Source organism: Nansenia antarctica (assembly GCF_963989245.1).
Source record: "Nansenia antarctica genome assembly, chromosome: 15".
Classification (NCBI taxonomy): Eukaryota; Metazoa; Chordata; class Actinopteri; order Argentiniformes; family Microstomatidae; genus Nansenia; species Nansenia antarctica.
Genome location: NC_137685.1, coordinates 11,332,765 through 11,348,903, shown reverse-complemented (window position 1 = coordinate 11,348,903; position 16,139 = coordinate 11,332,765). Strand labels below are relative to the sequence as shown.

Below are 16,139 nucleotides of genomic sequence, written 5' to 3'. Positions count from 1 at the left end.
ACACACGCACACGCACACACGCGCGCACACACACACACACACACACAATATTCCAATACACTGGAGATATTCAAATAGATACAAGAGATATCGATAGACAATTGAAGGATGGAGTGATCATGATGTACTTTATGGTAGAGGTAGAGTAAAAGAATATATATTTAAAAACAAGTAGAGAGGGATGGAGGTATGACTGAAGGAAGGTTGTAGAGAATACAGAGAGGTGTACTTGTGGTAGAGGAGGGTTGTAGAGAAAACAGAGAGGTGTACTTGTGGTAGAGGAAGGTTCCAGCAGCTGACGCCAGGCCTCGGTGACAAGCAAACACCAGAGGGTACACTTTGTTGCTCTCCTCATCTGTCAGCCCCTCCTCTGTCCCCCTACACACACACACACACACACACACACACACACACACACACACACACACACACACACACACACACACACACATAACAGGTCAGCAGCCATGCTTGTACATACACACAAACAAACAACCAAGAAATTCCCATACCAGGACATATTTGCTTACGTTCACATGCACACACGCGTGCGCACGCACACACGCACGCACACACACACACACACACACGCGCGCGCACACACTTACTGTTGGATGAGCAGCAGCAGCTGGATGGTTTTCATCGCCACGCCTGGGTCCTTGTCCAACACCATGCTGACTATCCTATTCTACACACACACACACACACACACACACACACACACACACACACACACACACACACACACACACACAAAGGGAAGGAGCAATTCCACTAAGCCCTTAGAGTAAACCCAAACTTATCTCAGGCAACACATGGGGCTTAAAAGGTTTATGTGAAGCCATTTCTCATTTGCTTGTGAAGAGATTACTAGTCACCTATTCTTGATAAATAATCAGAGAAAAATAATGAAAATTCAGAGAGAAAGAGAGAGAGAGACCCAGAGAAAGAGAGACACCCAAAGAGAGAGAGAGGCCCAGAGAGAGAGAGAGAGAGAGAGAGACAGAGAGAAAGAGACCCAGAGAAAGAGAGAGACCCAGAGAGAGAGAAAAAGAGAGAGAGAGAAAAAGAGAGAGAGACCCAGAGAAAGAGAACAGCACAGAAAGAAAGTGTACATAAAGGTCTTTTGAACGAGACATACTTTGAACCTGTTGGTGAACAGCTCCAGGCGCCCAATGAAGTCCTTCTCCTGGTAGAGACCCTGCAGGGCAAGCACACACTGCAGACGCACTGAGCTTTGCTGCAGGACACACACACACACACACGCGCGCGATCAGAAATAGGTCTACTGTCTAATAATAATAATACATTAGACTTATATAGCGCTTTTCTAGACACTCAAAGACGCTGAAAAGATTGAGTAGTAATAATAGAAAGAAACCAAAAATAAATAAAAGAAAGTATAGGGGTCTAATACATTTTTAGATTACTAAATCTAAATCTAAGTTTCTTTGTAGGACAATCTACTCTGCAATTACACCTAGATTTCGGGCGGAGAAGCGGCGAACAAGCAACGCCAGCGTCCTCTCTCAACCGGCATTTTTTGAAAAGCTCAAATGTGTAAATAAACATCATCATCATCGACCCCCTAAAGAGTAGTTGGGCTTTTTCATCAGTAGATGTGTAAATGAACCTTACTAGGTCTAGGTCTATGTGTGAGGGGCGAGCCATAATGAACTTTATGAGCTAGCCTTTGTTTGAAAAAAGGGTTAGGTGTCAGTGTGTGTGTGTGTGTGTGTGTGTGTTGAAACCTTGTCATTCAGGGTCCAGCCCAGGTATTTGAGGTAACCGTCGTTGAGGAAGTCCTCGGGGTCCTCCCTCATCCACACTCCCATCTCCTCGATACACGCGGCTCGGATCTCTGGCACGCAGTCCCGGTAACGGTGCACAAACACACCATTGAAGGTACTGTTCATTATCGCCGACAGCTCCCCAATATGCTCCTGCAGCTACACACACACACACACACACACACACGCACGCACGCACGCACAGGCACACTCACACGTTGAGATTTTGGCATGTTAAGTCAAGAGGCGTTAACAAAATTTGTTTCCTTTACCTACATAATTGGCAAGAGGAGGCACAGAACAGAACAGATGGATTTTCACACTCAGCTCAAATGTCCCTAAAAAGGGATTCCCTATGACTGTGTGTCTGTGTGTGTGTGTGTGTGTGTGTTAGTGTGTGTGGGCGTATTGTACCTCTCTGATGGTCGCCTGTAGCTCCTCCAGCCTCTCCTCGGCCCTGTCCTCGGCCCTCTTGCTCTGCTCGACGTCGTAGCGGCGCTGGCTGGTCTTCATCTGGGTAGAGACCACCACCGCCACCTCCACCACCCCCGTCATCAGCTTCATCGCTGAGGGGGTGAGGGGTGACATACTCATAACCATGCTCACACACCGCATGTACTGTATGTGCTACTGTATGTGTGTGGCGAAAGAAGGTGAGTGAAAGTGTGTGTGTGTTCGTATGACACACTTCATTAAAGTGTGTGTGTGTGTGTGTGTGTGTTCGTATAACACACCTCATTAAAGTGTGTGTGTGTGTGTGTGTGTGTGTGTGTGCGTGTGTGTATGTGTGCGCTCCTGAGGCTCACCGAGGAGGGTGCTGGTGTGCCTGAAGGCGCGGACCTGCGAGTCGGACAGCCCCGTGAGCAGAGCCAGCAGGGAGGAGAAGAGGTAGTCGTCGTACAGCAGGCTGTGCTGACAGGAGCGCACCAACACGCGCACAAACTCACACAGCCCGACCCTGAAGGTCCTCCACTGGGGGCCAGGGGAGCTCAGGGGGTAGTGCACAGACTCCTGACGGCAGACGGGCGTACGACAGGCTGGTCAGATCGAGCATTGTGAGCCGGCCGAGAAGAAGCATTCCCAGCCGTTTCCGATATTCACAATATCAGCACAGCTACCTAGTCACTTTCACTTGCAAAATGTATATTTACACACACACACACACACACAGAATATTGTACAATTACATTTGATTTTAGACATTTAGCAGATGCCTTTATCCAAAGTGATTTACAACGAGTACAATTTGTCTAAACAAGTGAATCGTCTATCAGAAGAAAAACAAGCAGTCACAATGCTAGAAGAAGGAGCATTTTTACATGTTTATTTACAGTAGAGAACTTATCAAAAATAAGCCTGGATTTTCCTTTAGCGACGTTGATGAATACCCCCCACCCCCCATGTTCCTTCACCTCGTTGAACTCTTTAGTGAGAGTGCCGATGATCTCTGGGTACTGATCGTTGTCAAACATGGCCCTGCTGACCACACCTGCAGAGAGGGAGGATCTAAGATGACAGACACTTCCCTGCAGTCTGTTCCTTTTCAATCACATACTTGTATTGGACAAGACGACATGAACATAAGACACTACTCACAACAACACTCTAAAATATACAGGTATGTCAACTATTTTCTTTTTTTATTATCTATTTTGAATATTTTAAACCCCCTCTGCTACCAGTAAGAAAACCCTGGGCCCTGGCTTTCTTCAGCCACCCGTTAACTCCTCCTTATAGTGGACTGGTATCGACAGACACAGACACCACAGAGGCTACCTGATGCTAGCATTGTTAGCCCAGCTTAGTAATCAATGGCTTGTAGTGCTGATCGATGCCTTTCCTGGGACCAGGTCAAAAGATAATCTTGTGAACTCTGACCCCAATCACCCCCCTGGCCTCTCCATCTCTCAGACACTCTGGCCGACCCCTGACCTTTGCAGCCGCAGCACCGCACGATGAAGTTGATGAGCTCTAGTAGTCCCGCCTCCCGGTCCTTCTTGTAGCTGGCCAGCCACTCGTCCACCACCGTCTGGAGGTGTCATCCTTATGACAGCTACGACCAACCCCCCCCCCCCCCCCCCCCCCCACAGCCCCCGCCACACACACACACACACACACACACACACACACACACACACACACACACATCTCCCGCCGAACTACACATTGTGCTCATTGAGCCACAGAGGCTTTTCCATCTTCTGGAGAGAGGGGTTAGAATAAGGGCCTGAATACCATCTGTATTGTGGTACTACTGTAGAGGAAAACTCTTTTCTACTGCCCATCATTCTTAGTTTCTGTTCATTCTCTGCCCATTGTCCTTCACTCCCTCCCCCCCCCCTCCTCAGAAATGGGGAAACAGAGCTTCAGAACACAACAATGGGTGGGACGGACATGGGCTGTCAATCATTGACTGTGTGACCCAATGGCAGCGTTCCTTCCTCTCTACATCAAAGGGGACAACGTAGGGTTGGATCAGTCAGCTACTGACAGTGCATGATAATCACCTCCATTGTGGGCTTTAAAGGCCTTGTTTCCCCATCATCACTCATCGCCTCCTTCCCTCCCTCCCTCTCTCTCCACCCCCACCCCAGCTTCAATCCCTCACTCCTTCCTTCCCTCCCTCTCTCTCTCTCTATATCCACCCCAGCTTCAATCCCTCCCTCTCTCTCTATCCACCCCAGCTTCAATCCCTCACTCCTTCCCTCCCTCCCTCTCTCACCACCATTGCACTCTTCCCAGACCGGATGGCCTCATACATATCCCCCGCACTGATGTTCTGGTCCCCGTCCCTCTCACGCCTGGGGTCGCCTCGCCTGGACGTCCCCAGGGAGGGCTGTGGGGGCTGGGGCGGGCGGGCTGGGGAGCTGGGGCCAGGCTGGGATGCAGCTTTACGCCTTGGTCTCTTGGGTGGCTGGTAAGGGTGTAACGGTACACAAAAATCATGGTTCAGTACGTACCTCGGTTTTTAAGTCATGGTTCGGTATGTTTCCGGTACAACGACTTAAAAAGAAACCCAAAAAAAGAAAATTGTTTGGTTTACATTAACTACTTGAACTGAATGCTGTTTTGCTATAGACAACGTTTATTAGTAAGATATCTGAGGGAACAACAGTTGAACCTATATGTGATTAGTTGACTTGACTAATGTGTGTGTGTGTCTGCTGGCCTGACCTGAGGTCCAAGTGCAGTGGTCTGTTTTTTCCGCTTCATGGCTTGCAGCTCGACCTCAAAGTCACTGCCAGAGTCAGATATGTCCTCCATCTCCTCAAGACTGCACAGAATGGGAAGGAGTTTAGGAACAGATAGGTCGAAAAAAACCAAAAAAACATTCTATGCCTTTTATTATTTATATTTTACCCACTGTGCCTGTACACTGGGAAATGAACATCCTGACAGGTAACCTCACCTGTCTACAGGTTATCACAGGTAACCTAACCTGTCTACAGGTTATCACAGGTAACCTCACCTGTCTACAGGTTACCACAGGTAACCTCACCTGTCTACAGGTTACCACAGGTAACCTCACCTGTCTACAGGTTACCACAGGTAACCTCACCTGTCTACAGGTTATCACAGGTTACCTCACCTGGCTACAGGTTACCTCACCTGTCTACAGGTTACCACAGGTTACCTCACCTGTCTACAGGTTACCACAGGTTACCTCACCTGTCTACAGTGTTGGGCACATTACTTTATAAAAGTAATTAGTTATAGTTACTAGTTACTTATCCCAAAAAGTAACCGAGTTAGTAACTGAATTACTTCATTATAAAAGTAACTAGTTACTAGGGAAAGTAACTATTGAGTTAATTTTTAAAGTAAACATTTAACAATATGAAGTGCTTTTAAATCTTTGTAGTGTACATTAAATAAATCAAACTGTCACACAACTTCAGACAACTGGTAGACAGACTGTAACTTCAAGTTTTTTCAACACAACAAAAGTAAACAGTTAAACAATATGAAGTGCTTTTAAAGTAGTACTGAAAAAATAAGACATGAATTTCTTGGACAAATCCAACTTTAGCTCCTAAACATTCATTCATTCATTCATTCATTTATCCATCCGTACACTCCTTCCTAACACTCATCCATCCATGCATGCATTCATTCATCCAGCCAACCCAGTCATCTAACATCCTAGCCAATATGAAGTGTTGACACTGAACTATGGTTGGCTTACCATGAAATGTTCCTGGAATTCACATGTGTATGTAAAGAGGTAAACCTTGATAACTTTTGAACCGTACATTATAGAACCATGGGGTTTGGACCATTGTTTTTCTCATGAAATTCTCTGTGAGATGGACATATTTATTTTAATCTAAAGTGAAAGCAAAATTATATGTGTGAACACCCTACATATGAAGTGTTGACACTGAACTATGGTTGGCTTACCATGACATGTTCTCTACCATAGCCAATCATGATCACGTAACTCTACCATAGCCAATCAGGATCACTTAACTCTACCATAGCCAATCATGATCACTTAAGCGGTTGTCTCGCCCCTCCCCCCTCCCCCAACAAACCAAAGCACCTTTGCAGCTGTGACTGAGGTCGGATGACAATGAGAAGCTTCAGTAGTAACGCGCCGCATTGAATTACCGATAACGGTAACGGCGTTGTAACGATGAAAATAGTAATTCATTAGATTACCCGTTACTGTAAAAAAAAAAAAAAAAACGCCGTTATTCACATCACTGCCTGTCTACAGGTTACCTCAGGTTACCTCACCTGTCAAGGCTTGATTCATCGTCCATGTTCGTTGGCGGGTCAGCAGCGAACTTCAATTTAACTGAACATAACAGACATTAGAAACGTTAGATAAGCACTGTGGAAATGCAAGTAAATAAGACTTAGTTAGCTATATGTTTAGACGCTAAGGTAACCGCGGTTACCTCGCTGGTCGCAGCTAACCAACACACTACACAGGCTTCAGCTAGCTAGCTAAACGTTTAGCTGCGAACTTGAGTTATCTTCAAACTGAACAAGTGGAAATGTTGATTTTCTTCGTAATAATAATAATACTTTAAAAACGTTGCTTTTAAACGTTTGTTTAGCGACCTACCTGCGAAATTACTACTTGATGTTGTTGACCTCCGTGAATTGAGTTCTTCCTCAGGTTGACAGAGAGACAATGGTTTTAGAGGCGGGAAGATCCGTATTTAAGAGCGCTGGTTCGGACGCTGATTGGCTAAATGTTGATTGGCTAAATATTTGTAATGTCATTCTGATTGGTCGCTTGTTAGTTTTCTGCATAGTAACTAAACAGGGCGCCCATACATATGTGTAATGTCATTATGATTGGTCGCTTGTTAGTTTTCTGCATAGTAACTAAACAGCGCCCCCAAGATTTGAAGCCTGAGAGACAGCAATGAAAAAAAGCCGCAATGACTTTTACTTGCTAAATCAATGCGAGTGGCAGCTTCATCCCATACCGTCATAAAAATATGCCATATAATAATAAATTAATAGATACATTAAGTGAGTAAAGACATCTATGTTCACAATTTCTGTCACACAGGAGTATTGCAATATTCTATTTCAAAGGCCTAAATATTTCCTCTACTCAATTTCTGTGTCTATCTGATATTAGCCTAATGAAGATACTACTACTACTACTACAAAAAAAAATATTTTTCACTTACTTGGACAAATGTATTTGTTGTAAGTCACTTTGGATAAAGGTGTCTGCTAAATGACAAAAATGTAAATGCTGTAAATGCTTACTTCATAGATTTGGCCTGAACACTGGTGTGGATTACAAATCAGGCACAGAATGCCTAGGGGGTGGTTGCATCTGTTTTCACAGACAGACAGACAGACAGATAGACAGAAACACACACACACACACACACACACACACACACACACAGCCCCATGGCAAGATCTTGACTAGTAACACTTCTCCTTCGTTCATACCACATTCACACACATACATTATGGTTATATAACGTAACCTAATGTAAAGGATCACAGGCCCCCAGCTCTCTGACCATTGGCATGGTGGGTGTGGGTAGGCGTACTACTGTATGTCAAGCTTGAATATAGTTATGTCACACTAGTTTGTTCTTTCAGTTGAAAGTGTGTGTGTGTGTGTGTGTGTGTCAGTTGAAAGTCCAGGTCTGTTTTGTAGTGGGGGTGGCAGACAGGCCTGCGTGGATGTAAGGATAGACCAATGGGACTGCCACACTGGGGGAGATGGAGGAGTGGGCCTGCGTCGCACATTTCACATATCTTTTATTTATTTATTTTTGGCCCATGTCTTTCTTTGCAGACCCCCAGTCCACCGGCCACGCAGCCCGCAGATCGACCGGCCCACCGGCAATTCTCCCGGTGCTCCAGATGGCCAGGCCACTACTGTGTCACACTACTCAACACACTACTACATTTACAATATTGATTTTTAGAAAACTGCACCATTACCATTGGGTATCATCATAATACACCTTACTCACAACAGCAATCTGGATTTTGGTACCCCTTATTCTGCCCTGTAGCCTAAGCCTCATTGTTAGTCCTAACAACCAGTATACAAATGTGGAGTATGTTAATACTGTATGTTGAATACAAACAACAAAATTGACCATTATAACTATTGATAAATGCATGAGTTTCTGTGCAGCCAATAGATAGATATTTTGAGTCTGTATTGGCTGATAATATTGGTCTGCAAAATATTTGCTATAGCTTTGGATATTGGACATGCAGGGTTGCATCTTCCAATTTTGAATGAAAATACAACACTGTCTGGGTGGACATTATAAATGGGCATTTGGCCATCAGAGAAGCAAATATTCCATCTTAAATTATTCTTGAGAGATATGCAAGTAAATGTGCCTATGTCAGGATTTCGACAAATCCTAAAATTTCCAAAATCAGCACATTGACATTTTGGGTACATTTTATGTGCAGTAGGTGTAGGACCAGGTTGTGAGGGAGAATGAGTGTAACATAGTGCGGGGGGGGGGGGGGTCGCTACAAGGCTCAACCCACCCAAACGTGCATCTTACCCACCCAATCAAAAGTGAAGATTGAATTGTTCATATTCCAGGGGCGTGTTTGAATTTTTCAATTCCATATTAGTATTTACTGTAGGTCCATATACTATGTATATCTATTCAGTGCTTAAGCAACGTAAAACCATGAATTGTGCGGTCCTGGCTGTCACCCACCCACCCATACACAAATCAATGTCCCTTCCAAGGTGTGGGTTCTGGCGTCAGGCCACAGGGGGCAGTGTGAGTCTGACGGAGGTGTTATCAGAGTTCTGGTCAAGGCTGGTGCAGCGTGTCTTCTCTCTGGTCAACCCTCAGTACCAGGTCAGGCCACAGGGGGCAGTGTGAGTCTGACGGAGGTGTTGTCAGAGTTCTGGTCAAGGCTGGTGGAGCGTGTCTTCTCTCTGGTCAACCCTCAGTACCAGGTCAGGCCACAGGGGGCAGTGTGAGTCTGACGGAGGTGTTATCAGAGTTCTGGTCAAGGCTGGTGGAGCGTGTCTTCTCTCTGGTCAACCCTCAGTACCAGTTCAGGCCACAGGGGGCAGTGTGAGTCTGACGGAGGTGTTCTCAGAGTTCTGGTCAAGGCTGGTGCAGCGTGTCTTCTCTCTGGTCAACCCTCAGTACCAGTTCAGTGAGGAGTACCTGGAGTGTGTCAGCAAACACGCAGAACAACTGCAGCCTTTTGGGGACGGGCCCAGAAAGCTGCGTGTACAGGCGAGTGACTGACTTCGAAAACCCTTATCGTTGGGATTTGGTTAGATTCTGTATGTCTGGAAGACCTGCGGGATAGGCGATCACTCCTCGGCCTTCAGTGGTACAGTTTGAAAAAGAGTGTTTCAGAGGAATCCAACCATTCTGTTCAACAGGTTCTCATAATGCACATTTCATATTTTCAACAAGCAGCTGATCTCGTCTTTCTCTCTCTCCCTTTCTCCCCTCTCTCCTCTCAGGTGTCCAGGGCATTCATTGCAGCCAGAGCACTGGCTCAAGGCTTGGCCACAGGACGGAACATTGTCAACAAGGCAGCAAAGGTACGTTTGTGTAACAAATGTACTTTAGTTAGCTGTCTGTTTGCTGCATTTACTGCTATTTATTCCTCTCCTCTCCCGTCCTGTCCTCTCCTCTCCTGTCCTCTCCTGTCCTCTCCTCTCCTGTCCTCTCCTCTCCTGTCCTCTCCTCTCCTGTCCTCTCCTCCTCTCCTCTCCTCTCCTCTCCTCTCCTCTCCTCTTCTCTCCTCTCCTGTCCTCTTCTCTCCTCTCCTCTCCTCTCCTCTCCTGAACTCTCCTCACCACCTCCATACAGGTAGTAGGACACACCCACACTCTCCACTGCTATGCAGCTACACACCCACACTCTACACTGCTATGCAGCTACACAGCCACACTCTCCACTGCTATGCAGCTACACAGCCACACTCTCCACTGCTATTACGTTGTAATCCATGGAGCAGGGCAGGAACCGTGGTGCAAGGTGCTGGGCTGGAGGTGTCCATGGTGCTGAGTGCCCACTGATGAGCTAAATAAAACATTCTATTTCTGATGAGTCAACAGCACTAGGGCTCCTTGCACTAACCCCATCCAGTGCGACATGTAGATAGCATATATTTAGAATATGTAAAATGCAAACACCAGAAATGCAAGAAAGTTTATGAGGTATACCAAATGGAATTAATAACAAAGTGTTACAACCCTTCTGTCTAGAGTAAAATAAGGGCCTAGCAGGGTAGAGTGCAGAATGTACAGGTGTGTTGCAACACAAATGCCAAAAAAAGTGTACAAGGGATCAAATCAATTCAAGTTTTATTTGTATCTCACCATTATATGGTCGAAAATATGAGCAAAGAACAGAAAAGGAAGCTGAAAGACCATAGAGACAATGTTGAAAGAGCACTTGCGATAAAGTGCAAACAGCAATGATGTCTTGATTGAAGCGCATTGAGTCGCATCTTGTGAGATGCGCTATAGCTGCTTCTCACTGTTGAGACAAAATGTTATAAAGAAGTGATTAATAAATAATTTAAGAAACTCACATTCATCAGTGGTTGCAAACTGTCATGGAAATTGTATTAGCACTCTCCTCATGTTTCCAGCTTACCTCAAGTCATACTGTGGTCCACATGTATACATTTCCATGGCTTTCTCATTGGAAACACAGTTTACAGCTGCAATGGCGTGGACTGTTGCCTGTGTCATGAAGTGTCTTGTTTTCTTAATACTTACAATGCTGAAGTCAAAGGTAGCCTCCATGGCGAAATACCAGGCATACTGTAATGAGAAAAGACACAAAGACAAGATTACCATGTGACAGCTTATAACTCAGTGAGAAGGTAGTCACACACATCCAATGAAATGTACATGGCTGATAACTCCATAGGAAAGTGATATGAGAGGTCTGCACACATGAATGTTCCTTAATACCTTTTATTGCACACCTTTTTATTTGCAAATGCACAAACAGAATGTTGGTCAGATCTAAGTGGTGGTCAGTCATTGTTACATACATTTACACATGTTTTGATGGTTTTAAGGAACAATCAAGTGTGCCATATCACTTGGTGGCATTACCATAACTCACCATTATCATGAAGACACCACAGTCATTGCCACTGGTCTGCCTCGGAAGCCCCTGTACGAAGAAAAGTTACAGTTAGAGAATAGTAGGTAATTATGACTATAGCTATAATATGATAGTAACATTCAAACAATACCTCCAAATCCAGACCAGTCTTCTCTGTCCAAACAATTTTCTCAGCAACACCCCTGGGCAACCAAGAATAAAACTAAGTCAAACAAAGAAGTACACACCTCCTACAGGAGAGAAAAAAGGAACAACATTCGTACCACTGCTGCTTCAGAACCACTTCACACCATGCAAGTCGGTCGATCATGCTTATTTGTAAAAGTTCAATGAGGAGGATTTCTCTGTGTCTCTCTTTCCTTGTGTTGGAAATGTGTCTATTTAAGTCCACTCCAGCTTTCGGGAAGCCAATCCTTTCTGAATGTTGGACAAACAATCAGTACATAATGCATGCATTGCCACAATGCCTCCTGATTGAACACAAGTTTTAGAAATGGCAGTAACATTAGACAGGTCAGGGGACCGCCAGGACACACATCATAGGCAGGTCAGAGGACCGCCAGGACAAACATCATAGGCAGGTCAGGGGACCGCCAGGACAAAGTTCATAGGCAGGTCAGGGGAACGTGACTGCCAGAGCAAAAAATATTTGGGGCAACCTTAATAGTGTTCTGTAGGCTTCAGAGGTGAATCCCCTTGGAGTTTTGAAATACTGCGAATCTAGAAAGAAAATGTCTTTCTGGTGTGGCCTCATTACCTACAGGGAATAACGCATTCTGGACAATAAGCAAAAAGGACACTGGGGGTAATACAATAGACACAAACTCACAAGCAAATGGCATATGAAGGTTAAAGCTGAGAAATGCTCAACTACATTGTATGTCTTTATAATCTACTACTGTGGATATCATATGTTGCATATAAAGTTATGCTCTGTATATATATATATATGGGTATAGTACACTTACACACAGGACAAAGTGGCCTGGAACCCACAGTGGAAGGATAAGGGCATCCTTCTGATCAGCATGTTCCTGTTCAAAACCATGTACTGCATTTATCATTTCTGTCCAACACTTAACTGGGGTGTGCATGATTATGAATTACATGATAATTTGATGAAGTCTTTTCTCATACATGTAGTTTTTTTTGGCTTAGTGTTAGGAAACCATTTAATTTACCTTGATGAAATCAAGTAAAAAAAAAAAAAGAAAGTATTTAGGACCAACACAGCTAATGTGCTGATGTCCCATGAAGGGCATGCCAATTGTAATGCTGGATACAATGTTGTCTACATAGCTGTTTATCTTATTCAAATACCGGCTCAATCATTTGACTTACTGGGAAATGGCTCATGGGATCACAGTTGTGGGGCTGGACCCACGTTGCGGTTACATGAAGGTCAGCAATGAAAACCTCTTTTCCCTGTAGAATTCAAGTGCATCTAAAATTAGTCAATGCTAGAAAATGGTACGTAAAACATATGGCTGAGTTCCAGCTATCTATTAAAATCACAACAAGGCATATAAGCCACAACATTACCTTTTCATCCAGTCACTTCAACAATCAACTATCCTTAGTATAAACATTTCTTGCATAAATGATTTGAAAAAAACATACCTTCATAGTAGCCATTTGGTGAATCAGCCTGAGGCAAGCGTTTCCTGCTAAAATAACACAAATTATGTCTGTGACCAAATATATATGGGCCTAACTGTAGAATCCATTGCTGGAAAATGTTGGTTTCCATCGTCGTAAGTCGATGACGTAGTCTATGCAAATATGCAGGCGCGGTATGATGACGCGCTCCAACCACTCCAACCAAATATGGTCCATCAAGCTTCCGGGTGATAGATTTGATGTCTGCAGCTGGACCCTTTAAAGAAAAAATAACGCACATGCAGCTGGACCCTTCTCTTCAAAACAAACAACTAAACAGGCTTTGTGCGAGAGATCACCTATTATTATCCCCCTGTAACTGTCATCTATAAACACTTAGGGTGTCTCCCCTTCAGCCACAGCGATCATGTCATTACTGGACTCAGGTGACAATTACGACTTCGTGTTTAAGATCGTGTTGGTGGGAGATGTCGGTGTGGGTAAGACGTGTGTGGTCCAGCGCTTCAAGACGGGCATCTTCATCGAGAGACAAGGGAACACCATCGGCGTGGACTTCACCATGAAGACCATAGACATCCAAGGCAAGCGAGTGAAGGTTAGTATTAGTAAAGCTTGTGTCATGTCGTGACGTTAGAATTATAAGGTTCTATCTCCATTTTTGTCAAAATTGAGTTTTTTACATAATCTGATCCATTAGGTGTTTATTAATGCCTGTGTGGTGTTATTTTTAAAATGTTGAGATTTTTGAGTTAGTAATTCATAAAATACAAAGGTTCCATCTCACTAAAACATAATGGAATGTAAAAACTCCTGGTGAGCCCTGGGTCCTCCTGCCCCAGACTGGGGCTCACACTGGGGCACCTGGTGTGCCCTGGGTCCTCTTGCCCCAGACTGGGGCTCACACTGGGGCTCCTGGTGTGCCCTGGGTCCTCCTGCCCCAGACTGGGGCTCACACTGGGGCACCTGGTGTGCCCTGGGTCCTCCTGCCCCAGACTGGGGCTCACACTGGGGCTCCTGGTGATTGGCTCTAGTTCCTCTTGCCACAGAAGGGGGCGCCATTCCTGCTCACAGTGCTGCTGCTCAGGGGGAACCTCCTCTTCAGAGACAAGCAGAGACCGCTGCTGGTGGTCTGGAGGGAAGGAGAGAGAATGAAAGAAATAAGTAAATCAACGCCAGATGTGTAAAATCCTATTCTAAACACACTCTTTCCTGTGCCTTTCAAATTGAACTGATATGACAACAGACAGCCGTAACAGCAGTCTAAAAGAAACTACAAACCTATTCTATGAAGTTTTATCTCAGGAATACAAAGATTCCGTTTCCTGAATCCCTGACTGCTTCTTCTTCTTCTCTTCTTCTTTGGACGGGATGTTTCTTCCTGGTACTCAGCTACAGTGTGGATGTGGTGAAGATGTGAGGGCTGAGGCGGGTCAGTATAACCACTTATCACACAGGAGGAGTGGAGCCAGTATTTGGTATCAGACTCCAGCCCTTGAAGCTGCTCTTCATTCTGTCTAGTCCTGAACTCCTGTTCCTCTTTAATATGTTTGGGCTCTGAATCCTCCTGCTTTATAGGGGTGCTCCTGGCTGGCTCTGGGTCCACCTGCCCCAGGCTGGGGCTCCTGGTTGGCTCTGGGTCCTCCTGCTTTATAGGGGGGCTCCTGGCTGGCTCTGGGTCCTCCTGCCCCAGGCTGGGGCTCCTGGTTGGCTCTGGGTCCTCCTGCCCCAGACTTGGGCTCCTGGTTGGCTCTGGGTACTCCTGCCCCAAACTGGGACTCCTGGTTGGCTCTGGGTCCTCCTGCCCCAGACTGTGGCTCCTGGCTGGCTCTGGGTCCTCCTGCTTTATAGGGGGGCTCCTGGTTGGCTCTGGGTCCTCCTGCCCCAGACTGTGGCTCCTGGTTGGCTCTGGGTCCTCCTGCTTTATAGGGGGGCTCCTGGTTGGCTCTGGGTCCTCCTGCCCCAGACTGGGGCTCCTGGCTGGCTCTGGGTCCTCCTGCCAGAGGGACTCTGTCAGTAATACATCAGGAAAAATGCATCACATGACCATCACATAACCATCACATAAACATCACATAAACATCACATAAACATCACATAAACATCACATAACCATCTCCAGCCATCATTGGTTACACATCGATACTCCCTTATGCCAGCTCCATTACCAATGCTAGTGTTAGTTTTTTTCTTCTACAGAGTCCCTCTATTTATCCTAGCCTATGATGTCAATTACTTACACATTCTGTGGTCCTCTGATGTATTATACATTTTTTGTACCCAATAGACTAGCCGTCTAAAGCACATTTTAATCAACTAATTGTTCACTTTCTCAATGCAAACATCAGATGCATCACTAAATATCAACAGATAAATTTAGACAAAAGTTAAAGTAACAGTTTAAAACTAATTTCACTATGATTTATTCCACTCTAGCATTGTGTTACTATGACAATGAAAGTGCTAAAGTACATTACAGCATAACATATTGACTTTTAGGAAAAGTCAATATGAAAAGGTTTCCACCTTTCGTTGAGACACACTTAATAGCCGACAGCCCAATATATAAGTAGCCAGCTCACACTGTAAAGGTCTTTATGGTCAGGGGCTTCACCCAGCAGAAACCTGTCTAACTATTTTTGAACAAACTCTGCGGATTTCATTGCTATATAAACCCCTCAAAAAAAGTTTGGAAACGTTATTTCAGTCGATATTTCGTCCCCTTTAATAATACCAATTACAACGAGGTAAAACTTGTAAGGATCATGCATTTGTGGAATGAGTAACACAGCTAAACGTGTGGGTAGCGGCCCAGATTTTTGGGCCAAAATCCCCTGCAATACTCAAAACGAGAGTGAATACCAACAGAAGAATATTGGGGATTTTGGCAAATATTTTTGGGCCGCTACCCACACGTTTAGCTGTGTTGCTCATTCCACGAATGCATGATCCTTACAAGTTGTACCTCGTTGTAAAGGTGACTAATCAGGCTTTCCAACCATATAAAATACAATACCAATTGGTATTATTAAAGGGGAGGATTAATCAACCAAAATAACATTTCCTAACTTTTTTTGAGGGGTTTATATACTACATGTATATATTTAGGGATGTCCCGATCCGATATTGATATCGCATATCGCCCCGATAT

The 16,139-nt window shown here is 44.9% G+C and overlaps 1 protein-coding gene and 1 long non-coding RNA gene across 2 annotated transcripts in view; both read right to left on the bottom strand.

Moving 5' to 3' along the window:
• LOC308171105 (cohesin subunit SA-3-like) overlaps positions 1-6,556 on the bottom strand; it is a gene marked incomplete at both ends in the record, with an annotated part of 18,624 nt that extends 12,068 nt beyond the window's left edge. The window contains 11 exons of the mRNA XM_080545976.1: positions 271-378; positions 609-688; positions 1,142-1,240; positions 1,752-1,949; positions 2,205-2,356; positions 2,597-2,801; positions 3,203-3,279; positions 3,723-3,819; positions 4,513-4,704; positions 4,965-5,064; positions 6,531-6,556. Coding sequence (XP_080402102.1) covers positions 271-378; positions 609-688; positions 1,142-1,240; positions 1,752-1,949; positions 2,205-2,356; positions 2,597-2,801; positions 3,203-3,279; positions 3,723-3,819; positions 4,513-4,704; positions 4,965-5,064; positions 6,531-6,556 — 1,334 coding nt within the window. The remainder of the gene's footprint in view (positions 1-270; positions 379-608; positions 689-1,141; positions 1,241-1,751; positions 1,950-2,204; positions 2,357-2,596; positions 2,802-3,202; positions 3,280-3,722; positions 3,820-4,512; positions 4,705-4,964; positions 5,065-6,530) is intronic.
• A 4,078-nt stretch (positions 6,557-10,634) lies between these two features.
• On the bottom strand, positions 10,635-11,426 carry LOC308170645. Its single transcript, XR_013937795.1, has 3 exons — positions 11,369-11,426; positions 10,889-11,058; positions 10,635-10,768 (listed from the first exon to the last, which is right to left on the bottom strand). It is a non-coding gene; the product is annotated as an uncharacterized lncRNA (long non-coding RNA).
• Between the last annotated feature and the right edge of the window lie 4,713 nt (positions 11,427-16,139).